The 12560-nt window shown below is 47.1% G+C and overlaps 1 protein-coding gene across 3 annotated transcripts in view; it reads left to right on the top strand.

Annotated features, from left to right (window-relative positions):
- LOC116799538 (tetraspanin-15-like) overlaps window positions 1–8045 on the top strand; it is a 44916-nt gene extending 36871 nt beyond the window's left edge. The window contains exon 8 of one of the 3 annotated variants that reach the window (XM_032712755.1): window positions 7556–8045. In XM_032712755.1, the coding sequence (XP_032568646.1) occupies window positions 7556–7795 (240 nt within the window). In that variant the 3' untranslated portion in view covers window positions 7796–8045. Of the gene's footprint in view, window positions 1–2599; window positions 2732–7555 lie in introns of those variants that run through there. The other 2 variants (XM_032712757.1, XM_032712756.1) reach the window with 2 other exon arrangements.
- Window positions 8046–12560: the final 4515 nt, after the last annotated feature.

Below are 12560 nucleotides of genomic sequence, written 5' to 3'. Positions count from 1 at the left end.
CCACAGGAAGTGCATCTCCAGCTTCTTCGTTCCCTGGCTTTGCAGGAGATATTTGCTGGTAGAATCCTGGAATGGTTTGGGTTGAAAGGGACCTTAAAAACCACTCAGTGCCACTCCCTGCCGTGGGCAGGGACACCTTCCACTAGCCCAGGTTGCTTCAACCTGGCCTTGGACACTTCCAGGGATGGGGCAGCCACAGCTTCCCTGGGAATTCCACTGCAGCCCCTCCCCACCCAATTTTTTCCCAACATTCCATCTTAATCTCCATTTTTCCAGTGTAGGGCCATTCCCCCTTGTCCCTCGTCCCAAGTCCCTCTCCAACTCTTGGAGCCCTCTAGGCCCTGGAAGGGGCTCTCAGATCTTCTCTCCAGCCCCTCTCCACCCTCCCAGGGAAGAATCTCTTCCCAAAATCCCATCTCAACCCACTCCCTGGCAGTTGACAGCCATTAAAGTGACAGTCTCCCCAGGGCCTTCTCTTCTCCAGACTGGACATTCCCAGCTCTCCCAGCCTGGCTCCAGAGCAGCCCTTGGATCACCTTCCTTAGCAAATTGAAGACACAGCCACTGTAAAAAGGCAGAAATAAGAGCATAAAAAAGCTCCACAACCCCTTTTTCTCCCTAGAAAGGGGGATTTTTTTTCAATCCTAAAGAAGCAGAAAGTGATACAAGTCCAATTAAAAGGGAGAAAAAAAATCTCTGGGAGGTCCCTGTTAGGGGTTAAAATCACTTTGTGGTGCAGAGTGAATTGTTTCTACCTCTGTTTCACTTTGTAATTCCATCCATCTCCAGAGCTCTGCCCTGGGAGCATCCACAGAGTAATGGATTGTCAGTGCAGGGGTAGATGTTCCCTCCTCGGAGTATAAATCCACAAGATCAACACTTTCATTCCCTAAAAAAATGCAAAATTAGACTTTCAAGAGGCATTTTGCAGCTTGGCATCTTCATCTCCCGCTGCCAGGGATGGTAAATATTTCTTGGTGTAAAGGGCATCGAATCCACCAAAGTTCCTTTTTCCTTTGCAAGATTAATTTGGGGTTTGTTTGCTTTTTAATATCCCTGTGGCTCCAGGGCCTGCTGTGTTCTCAAGTGGCTGACATGTGCTTAATGGAGTAGAAAAGGGGAATAAAAGGGATTTTTCCATCTGCAGCCCATGACCCCGACAAGAGGCTGCTCTATAAATACCAATTTATGGGAGGAAAAGTCAATAAAAGAGAAATGCTTTGCTTTTTACTTCATTAGCTCTGGGAAAGCCTGAAATAATTCAGTAATTCTGGTGAGCAGGATCCAGCTTTCCAGCCCCCAGACCCGGAAATATTTGCATGGAAAAGGGTTTCCTGGCAGGAAGTTTTGCTTGCAGAGCCCCTCCTTGGGCTGCTGGCTCATTATCCCCATGGTCTGTGGGGCCCATGGTGCAGAGGGATGTGCTTCACCCTGCCAGGGCTCCTGAACATCCTTGGGTTGCTCTTTTCCATCCTTATTTTTTGCCCTTGTGAAGCAAAATCCAAAGGGATCCTGCTTTAGTTGGCGAGGAAAATGCCCATGGAGGAGCTGAGCTGCTTCTGAGTGCTCTGAAAGGGCCCAAAATGCAACTTTCCACCCCAAAACAAGCCACTGATCACACACAGATGAACACACACATCCCTCAGGGAAAACATCTGTGGGTTCCAGCCCCTTGTCTGTTGTATCATGATGTGAAAAGGAGTGTTTGAGCCTTTTCCTTCTTTGCTTCCAAAACTTCCCAATTCCTGTATCCAGACGTGGAAGAGATGAGCCTTCAGTCATTCCCAGGGAAGAGGAGGTTGGGTCACACTGAGCCATTCTCTCTTCTTCGAGAGAATTCCCAATGCAAATCTGTTCAATCCAGGGGAACAAATGGATCTGAGCAAAGCTGGGCCTTGGCAAGGATGGAGCTGAGCACCAAAGCTCCTCCTGATTAGTCTTACATGGGAGACAGAAACACTTGGCTTAGGCCTGGCAGAGTCATGGGTTGGTTTGGCTTGGGAGGGACCTTAAAGACCATCTCATTCCAACCCCTTTCCATGGGCAGGGACACCTTCCACTGTCCCAGGTTGCTCCAACCTGACCTTGGACACTTCCAGGGATCCAGGGGCAGCCACAGCTTCTCTGGGCAACCTGTGTTGGTTGGAAGAGACCTTAAAGACCATCTCATTCCAACCCCTGCCATGGGCAGGGACTCCTCGTGATTTCCCAGTGGATTATTTATTGGTCTTCATTGATTCCCTCGATATCCAAAGGTCTTTGGATTTATTTGCACCCTGTAAGAGCAGTGACTTGATGGGTTTGTACCCTAAAAAAACCTTCGTTTTGCAAACCCTGGGCATTTAAATCCCCCAAAACCAGCACAGACAGAGGCAGGAGCCGAGACCTCCCGAGGCCACAGTGGTTTCCTGAATTCCATTTGGGAAGAACAGGCAATTTTCTAACTCAAAATGACCCTCAAACAGCAACTCCCCAGTGCTTGGTGCTGAATTACCATCCCAGGGCTGGGAGAAAAGCAGCTTTTTAATGTTTTTCGCCTCCCCTTTGATACATTTTGTTACCATGTTCCTCTGCAGTAACTCCTTCCTTCATATTGCAGAGCAATAAAATCAATGTTGGCGTTGAAATTCTCTTCGCTTCTGGAAAACACGGGGCCCTTGGTGCCAGAGATATTGGATCCATCGATATTCCTGACAGCTTTTTCTGTTCTCATTAAGGGAAAGAGGATATTTAGAGGCAGGCTGGGATGGAGGGTGGTTCATAACTCAGAGGAGGGTGAGGGCTGTGGGACTCTGCTGCTGCTGCTGCTGCAGGACTTGGGCTTGTTTTATTCCCTTCAGGAAGTCCCCAGTTTAACCAGGACACCTTGGAGCAGGGGGGATGATGTCCCCAAACCTGACTGGCTCTTCATTTGCATGAAATGCACTGTAAACACAAATTATTGTCTGGCTCAGGGAGGAAAAAGTGACACATTTGCTTTCAAATCTGTCACTCCGGAGGGTTCTTCTCGCTCGGGATTTTAATCTGCCCACGGTGACAAGTTAATAACAGTAAATAATGTAAGGCTTGACATACATTTAAATAATATTTTAAAACTTCCTAAATCCTTAAAGGCTTTGCTGCTGAATATGGATTAGCATAATCTTATTATCTGGATCCCTGTGGGGGAGCAGCATCTCTGGGCTCCCTCAGTTCATGGAGAGGCAGATCCATACCCGTGTTGTCCAACAGAAGTCCCAGGAGCTGTAAAATAACCTCATTCCAGGCCATTCAGATAACACAAAGGAGATTCCAAGATATTCCCAGGCTCCAGTTTCCCTTTCAGCATCTGCAGTTATCTTTCCCGGCAAAAGAGCCCCAGTGGCACAAATACAGTGTTCCTGTATTTCCTGAATTTCTGGGAAAGCCCTGGGAGCCAAAACACCCCCCAGACTCCCACATCTTGCCTGTTCTTCAGGTGATTAATCCCATTATCAGGGATGAGGTGGAATAGAAAACAAGCACTGATCCGAGGACCAGTGGGTGCAATTAGGGAAGTGATTAGGGAAAAATTAGGGAATGGGGAAAGATCCAATGGGGCCTTCAAGGAAGGGCTTGGTGTTGAGAGAGCATCTCCAAGGACACAGTTTTCCACTTCTTCTGACTTGTTGAAGCTGTTGATTCCTTAGGATCCATCTCCAGGTGAATTCAGGAAGGAAAAATCAATGCTGAGCTGGTTTGGGGTGACCCCTGTGCAAGGCCAAGCTGTTCATGGAGTTTCTCCATCTTTAAAAGGCAAATTCATAAACCCCAGAGATGTTTGTTTGGCTCTTTGCTCTCAGCTCAGTGGGGGACACTTTCAACTCTCTGGGTGACACTTTTCTGATCTGTTTTTGTCCCTTGTGGAGTTTTTTTCCTCCATTTTCTGCAGCTTCCTCTGGACAAACACTTTTCCCTTCCCAGTGTGGGACAAAACGGTCCCTAATTTGTGTTACAACCCTTTGCTCTCATCCCCATTTATCTTCCCCTAATGTTCCCACTTTCTAGGCTGTTTAAGAAATCCATTAGGACCCAGAAGGATGATTAATAGTATTTTTCAGCTCCAAAACCTGTGCAGGAGTTTCCAGCTGATGGATGGGGCAGGTGGGACTGGTTATTTATTGACTCTTTGATGTAAGAAATGGTCCTGCAGTGCTCATTTGCAGCCTCAAAATTGTGAGGAAGAGCCCTGAGGCTCAAGATGGTCTTGTCCTTCTCCATCCATCTATAATCTGTATCTAAACTTTGGCAGTTTTTGCGGATGAGAAGCTGGACGTGAACCAAAATGAGCACTTGAAAGCCCAAAAATCCACCATGGGCATCAGATGAGGGGGAATTCTACCCCTCTGCCCCCTCAAGTGAGACCCCACATGCAGAGCTGCTCCAGCCCTGGAATCCCCAACATCAGAAGGATTTGGAGCTGCTGGAGCGAGTCCAGAGGAGGCCACAGAGCTGCTCCAAGGGCTGGAGCCCCTCAGCTCTGGAGCCAGGCTGGGAGAGCTGGGGGGGTTCCCCTGGAGAGGAGAAGGCTCCAGGGAGAGCTGAGAGCCCCTTGCAGGGCCTGAAGGGGCTCCAGGAGAGCTGGAGAGGGACTGGGGACAAAGGATGGAGGGACAGGACACAGGGAATGGCTTCCCACTGCCAGAGGGCAGGGTTAGGTGGGATATTGGGAAGGAATTGTTGGCTGTGAGAGTGGGGAGGGGCTGGGATGGAACTCCCAGAGAAGCTGTGGTTGCCCCTGGATCCCTGGAAGTGTCCAAGACCAGGTTGGAGCAACCTGGGATAGTGGAAGGTGTCCCTGCCCATGGCAGGGGGTGGCACTGGATGAACTCCAAGGTCCCTTCCCACCCAAACCATCTCATGTTCTTGCCCATCTCTGGCAGCTCCAGCTCCATCCCACCAGCAGCACTGGGGGTCTCAGACCCTCCTCAGCTCCAGCCCAGAGGCAGCTGAAAGACTTGGGATTAACCTGTCACTGTAATGGATTTAAATGACAGGGAGTGGGGATCCTTTTGGGAAGGGATTCTTCCCTGGGAGGGTGGGGAGTGGCTGGGATGGGATTCCTAGAGAAGCTGTGGCTGCCCCTGGATCCCTGGAAGTGTCCAAGGTCAGGTTGGAGCAACCTGGGATGGTGGATTGTGTCCCTGCCCATGGCGGGGGGTGGCACTGGATGGGCTTTAAATTCCCTTTCAACCCAAACCATTCCATGTTTCCGTGGTCTGGGGCTCGTAGGGAATAAATCTGGTTCCTCCAGGTCAGTGCTCAGGGTAGGGAAAGGGTTGGCACAGGAGGTGCAGTTTGTGTTGAAAACGCTCCAATTGCCCCGTTTCCTCCTCAGTGTCTGGGCTGCAGATCACTCCTGGCCTTATCCTGATGTTTTCAGCCCCTGCAGTGAAGCCCCATCAGGTGAAATCAAAGCAAATTGCTTGATATCCAGCTCTGATGAAAATCCTCCCCCTTCCTCACCATCCTCCTGAAGATTTAAAACCTAATTTTTAATTCCCTGCCAGCCAGCAGGGAAATGAGAATGACCTGTGTGACACCAGCCTTGCAGGAATGTCCTGCTTTTAGCAAGGGCTGGCCCTGGATATCTCTGCAACACTCATGGTGATGTTCAATGAATCCACATCCCTCTGTCAGGGAAGAGGGAATTTGGAGATGGATTTGGCTGGGGTGAAAGATCCTCCCCTGCTCTGGGCACTGGTAGGACACCCAAAATCCTGGGGCAGTTCTGACCCTTCATGCCAAGACATTGAGGGGCTGGAGAGTGTCCAGGAAAGGGAACGGAGCTGGGAAGGGGCTGGAGCAGCAGGAGCAGCTGAGGGAGCTGGGGGGGCTCAGCCTGGAGAAAAGGAGGCTCAGGGGGGACCTTCTGGCTCTGCAACCCCCTGACAGGAGGGGGGAGCTGGGGGGGATCGGGCTCTGCTCCCAGGGAACAAGGGACAGGAGGAGAGGGAACGGCCTCCAGCTGTGCCAGGGGAGGGTCAGGTTGGATATTGGGGAAATTCCTTCCTGGAAAGGGCTGTCCAGCCCTGGCCCAGTGGTGGAGTCCCCATCCCTGAGGGAATTTAACATCCCTGGGGATGTGGCACTTGGGGACACGGGTCAGTGGTGCCTTGGCAGTGAATTCAGTGACCTTGGAGGGCTTTTCCAACCCAAAGGAGCCTATGGATCTATCCCATGACCCAAGGACTCAGTGTCCCAACCTCCCCTGAGAGAGGAGGTGGCTCTGTGGGATGGAATTTCTCCCTGGAAAGGGTGTTCAGGCTTTGGAAGGGGCTGCCCAGGGAGGTTTGGAGTCCCCAGCCCTGGGGGTGTCCAGGGAAGGCCTGGCCGTGGCACTCAGTGCTCTGGGCTGGGGGACAAGGTGGGGATGGGGCACAGGTTGGACTGGGTGACCTTGGAGGGCTTTTCCAACCTCAAGGATTCCCTGATTCTGTGTTAAGGAAACTTTCCAGCCACGCTGGTAAATTCACCCAGTTTCCAAGAGTCACCAGAGCCAAATTCCTGCTCAACCTCAAAACTCACACTGAACAGCTTTGAGCCACAAAACTCGCTGTATAAAAGAGATAAATATAAGATATAGAGAACTACTGAACTATTTTTATGAATTCTTCCCAAGTGCTTGCTCTCAGGTGACCCCCTTGTGCCCCCCAGCTCCAGGGCACTGGGGGAGGTGCCACTTCCAGTCAGGATAAAAGAGCCTTTTCCTCCCCAGCTTCCCTGGCCCCACACAAACAGGCAGCCTCTGCCTGAGCCCTTCATCCTTGAACATGATCCAAAGGCAGGTTTCCTGCTAAAACACAGCATTTGGGGCCGGCAATGGGCTGCTCCATGAAATTCCCAGCCCAGAAACAACCCTTGGGAGTCAGGATGAGTGAGCAGGGAGCTCAGTTACAGAGTTGGAAAGTCCAATGGGATCCAGTTCAAAGAGGAGCCCTAAAGGGGCTCCAGGAGAGCTGGAGAGGGACTTGGGACAAGGGATGGAGGGGTAGGACAAGGGGGAATGGCTTCCCACTGCCAGAGGGCAGGGACAGATGGGATATTGGGAAGGAATTGTTGGCTGTGAGGGTGAGGAGCAGCTGGGATGGAATTGCCAGAGAAGCTGTGGCTGCCCCTGGATCCCTGGAAGTGTCCAAGACCAGGTTGAATGGGGCTTGGAGCAACCTGGGCTAGTGGATTGTGTCCCTACCCATAGCAGGGGGTGGCACTGGAGGGGCTTTTAGGTTCTTTCTGACCCAAACCATTCCATGCCTGGCAATTTTCCCAGCTCCAAGAGCAGGAGGGTGCTCCAACAGAGACCCAGAATTTTAGGGAAACTCCTTGGAGAAGCTCAAATCCACTGATTCTTTAACATGATCCAAAGGCAGGTTTCCTGCTAAAACACAGCATTTTGGGGCTGGCAATGGGCTGCTCCATGAAATTCCCATCCCAGAGACAACCCTTGGGAGTCAGGATGAGTGAGCAGGTTGCAGAGTTGGAAAGTCAAACGGGATTTGTGTGACCACAAACTGGTTTTGACCCCCTCATTTTGCAGGTGGTGGGGCTGGTGATGGCCTGGCTCTACTGGCAGAAGCTCAATGAGATCTACTCCAAGCTGGACACCGTGGACTTCAGGATCCTGGAGCTGCGGGATTTCAGCTTCGGGGCCGTGGATCTGAGCGGCGCCGGCTGGTGCTGGTGCCTGCCCAGGGAAGGGGGGTACATCCCTGTCAGCCCTGGGGACGAGGAGGAAGAGGAGCAGGAGGAAGGCAGCACATCCCACAGCAAAGTGTGAGGAGCTGGAGGACTCAGAGAGCTCTGGAGGAGGCAGCGGGTGTCGAGCGTGGAAATAACGCGATTTATCTTCTCAGGTTCTGGAGGTGCTCTGGGGAGAACGGAGCACTGGAAGGCTCAAAAACCTTCCATGTGGGCACAGGAGCTCCCCAGGGTCCTCCTGCTTGGCCTTTTGAAGTGTTTGTGCAGCTCCTGGTTGGGGTTTGGGGGGTTTTTTTTATACAATAAATGTGAATTCTCTCGTGTTTTGCAAAGTTGTTTCCACCCAGCACTCACTGGTTGGGCTGTTGGGGAGGGGCTGGCACCTTCACTGCGCTCTGGGGGGTCTTTAGTGTTGGATTATCCCAGTTTCCTGAGAAATCATGGATTTCTGAGAGCTCCCCAGATGTGCCCAACTCCAGGAAAGCAGAACAGAAGGAAAAACCGGAGCAGCTTTCTCTGCAGAGCCTTCCCGAAGGGCTTTCCCAGGAATTCCAGGGAAGCACAACTTCCATCTCCTGGGTCACAGTGGCTGTTTGGGCAGGGAGGGAAACATCCCTTTCTGAGGGTGTCCAGCTCTTCTCCATGAACTGTGGCTTCAGTTTTTATTCCCAGGCAAGGAAAAGGACGTTTACATGTTTAAACTTTTAAATTTGGAAGCTGAGGAGGGTTTTCCGTGTGGTGCCCCCGGGATGGAGGGGATTCCTCTGCTGGAGACCAACCCCCAGTGCCCAGGTAAGGAATTTCCTTTACCAATATTCCTTTTTCAGCTCAATTCCCTCCTGTATCTCTTGGGGTGTGGGAATTCAAAAGCTGGGGAATGTTGTCCAGCCTTGGCTGGGCGAGTTGGGAAATGGGCTCGGAGGGGGAAGACTTAAACTGAGGACTTGTAGGTGTGTTTTTACCCAAAAAAACCCAGAGAAACCCCCTGCTGAGGGCAACCCACCCATGGTGAAGCCTCCCAGAAAGCAGCCAGGAGCCAAATGCGAGGGAATAAACTGGGATCAGGGACCTGTTTTCTCTCCAAATGTGCCCAAATCCTGTGGATCCCCCGCAGGGACTGTAATTATCCCATTTATCGTGAGGGAAATCGTCCCAAAAGTGAAAGGAGAAGGGGAAAACTCCATTTTCCGAAGAGTGAAGGAAACACTGGGTTTGTTCTTGTATCTTTTTATTAATAAGGATATTTTGGAAGTTGGTTTTATGTCCGTGGATGCCCGAGCAGGGAAGGGGGAGCTGCTGTTGAACTGCCGGGCTCTGTCTCCCTCTTGTGACCATTCCCAGGCTCCACTTTTTAATTAAATGGGAAAAATTCCCAGCACAGGCCTGGAAAAAACACTTTTGGAACTGGTTTTTCCTATTGAACATAGAGCTGTCGGGAGATGAGCAGGAGATTATTGGTGGTTATTATTATTTTATTTTTACTATTAGCATTATTATTATTGTTATTACTATTATTATCAATATTCTCATTATCATCATATAATCACTATTATTATAATCATCATCAATATCATCATAATTTATTAATATTATAATAATGTAACATTATTAGATTAATCCAGTAATATTAATATTATTAATATTAATATAAACATTATCATAACTATAATTATAATCGTGATTATTATTGTATAATCATAATTTATTAATATAGTAATAATTTATCATTTTATAATAATATATTAAATTAATAATATTAATGTCACTATAAGAATCACAATTATAATAATCATTATTATTAATGTTATTGTAATTTATTAGAATAATTTTTTATCATCATTGTTGTCATCATAATCATCATCACTATTATTGTTATGATCATCATTATGATTGTTATTATGATCATAATTTATTAGTAGTATAGGAATTTAGCATTATTATAATAATCTATTATTATCCTCATTATTGGCATAATACTCATAATCACTGTTATTATCATTATTATTATCAGAATTTATTAATATTATAATAATGTAGCATTTGTATATTAATCTAGTGGTATTTGTATGATTAATATTAATATAATCACCATAACTATCATTATAGTTATAATCATTATGTTTATTATTATCATACTTTAGTAAATCATAATGATTTAGGATTGATATAATAATATATTAATATTTATATTATTAATGTCAATATAATTGTTGTTATCATCATAATCACCATTATTATAATCATCATTATTATTGTTCTTATTATAATTTATAATAATTTATTAGAACAGCTTTTATTATTCTCATCATTGTTATCATCATAACCATCAGCATTATTATAATTATCATCACCATTATTATTGTTCTTATTATAATCGTTGATTGGCAATATGAGAATTTACCATTATTATAATAATCTATTATTATTATCCTCGTTATTATTATAGTACTCATAATAACTATTATTATTATCGTTATTATTATCATAATTTATGAATATCATAATTATTTGGCATAATCAACATTAATATTAATATAATTATAATAACAACAGTCTCCATTATTATATTAATCATTATTATTGTTATTATAATAATTTATAATTTATTAGAATAATTTTTATTTTTATCATCACAATCATCACTATTATTATTATCATCACCATTATTATTGTTATTTGATCATAATTTATTAGTAACATAAGAAATTAGCATTATTACAATCATCTATTATTATTATAATCCTCATTGTTATTATCATACTCAGAATCACTATTATAATAATTATTATATCATCTTTGTTATCATCATAATCATCACCACTATTATTATTATCATGATAATTTTCATATTTTTATTATCATAATTTATTTGTAGTATAAGAATTTTGCATTATTATAACAACCTTCTATTGTTATTATTAGTAATAATAATAATAGTAATAAGGCTATGACCAAAATTGGGGTGGTTTTGCAAGTGGAGAAGGTAAAAGCTGCAGCCCAGGAAAGTGGGATGAGCCTCCATATTTAAGGAATAACAGGACTCCTGCTCATGGAATTTTGCTTCTCTTCCTTCTCCCCCCTCTCTCCACGAGGGGTTCAATAAAACCTTAAGAAATCCGAGCTGAGAAATTCAAATAAATTCGAATAAATTTCCACGGAATTGGAGGGAAGAAAGTGAATTCCCTTTATTTTCCCTTTATTCACAGGGAATCATCAACACCTGGATTCCCTTTTCCTGGAGCCCAGCACGGGATGGGAGCAGGTCTCAGGTCTCTCCCAGGATGAATCCTGGCTTTGGGGCGCACTGAGGGATGGGGAGAAGCTGATTCTCCATCAGCTGGGACACTCAGATCCACGATTCCCACGGACAGTGGGGCTGGGAGTGCCTGGGAGGTGGGAAAGGTGGATTTAAGCAAGAGCAGGAAAATGAAAATTCACGTTGGAAAAGGTTTTCTCAACATCCAAACATGCTCAGTACTCCAAATAAAGGGGAAGCCAAAGACATTCCCAAATTCCCATGAAATCCTGTAGGCTCTGCTGCCTCGGTCCAGACTTGACCTTGGTCCAGACCTGGCCTTGGTCCTAGACCTGACCTTGCTCTAAACCTGTCCTTGCTCCAGACCTGACCTTAGTCCAGACCTGGCCTTGGTGCTAGACCTGACCTTGCTCTAAACCTGTCCTTGCTCCAGACCAGACCTCGATCCTAGACCTGACATTGCTTCAGACCTGACCCTGCTCCAGACCTGACCTTACTCCAGATCTAAACTTGCTCCAGACCTGACCCTGCCCCAGAGCTGGCCTTGCCCCAGAGCTGGCCTTACTCCAGACCTGCCCATGTTCTAGACCAGGCCTTGCTCTAAGCCTGTCCTTACTCCACACCTAATCTTGCCCCAGACCCAACCTTTCTCCAGACCTGACCCTGCTCCAGAGCTGTCCCTGCACCAGGCCTGACCTTGGTCCAGACCCGACTGTGCCCCAGACCTGACCTTTCTCCAGACCTGGCCTTGCTCTAGGCTTGACCCTGCTCCACATGGAAGAGCAAATCAAACAAAACAGGAGCTGGGAAGAAAACAGGAGCAGGAATAAAGCACCAAACAGGTTTTGCTTTGATTTTTCCAAGGCTCTGGATCATGCTATGGAATAACCCCCCGGAGGTGAGAGCAAAGGCCCGAGTTCAGATGATTTCAAGCTCAAAATCTGATTTTCCCAGTCCTTTTTTCTTGCCTGACAACGAGCCCAGCTCTGCTGAGGAGCCAGGAGCTGTTCCATGTGGATTTATTGACAGCCCTGTTAAAAGGCCAGAGGGAGGCGAGGAAGCCAAGCGTGGAATGGGAGCAGAGCTCAGGAAGCTGAGCTGGGAGTACTCCTGTGGCCCAGAGTTTGCTCTTCATGGCATTGAATTTACACATGATCAGCACATTGAAAGCAAAAGATGGAATTGCAAAAGAATTCCGTGTGATAAACTCTCCCCCAAGCTGCGTTTGGTGCCCCAGGGGCTGGTCCTGTTGTTCCCAGGGGTTTTAGGAGCATCTCAGTGATGGTGGTGCCCCTCTGCACTTCCCTGAGGCATTTCCTCCTTAAAATCATGAAACTACACAGAGAAAAGACATAAAAGCAGTTCCCTCCCAAAATCCCTCAGAACTGAGCCAAAACTGATGAACAAAAAGCCCCCGACAGCCCCAGCAGACACAAATCCTGCAGGCTGGGGAGGGACCGCTTGGATTTTCCACGTCCCGGTGGTGTGACAGCCCGAGCCCAGCCCAGTGCAGGGCAGGATCTCTGCTGGTTTGATGTTCCATCCTCTCCCGAGGTCTCTTTGCATCCCATGATGCTTCTCTGCTCCC

Source organism: Chiroxiphia lanceolata, chromosome 28, assembly GCF_009829145.1.
Source record: "Chiroxiphia lanceolata isolate bChiLan1 chromosome 28, bChiLan1.pri, whole genome shotgun sequence".
Classification (NCBI taxonomy): Eukaryota; Metazoa; Chordata; class Aves; order Passeriformes; family Pipridae; genus Chiroxiphia; species Chiroxiphia lanceolata.
This window is presented reverse-complemented; position numbering and strand designations above follow the sequence as displayed.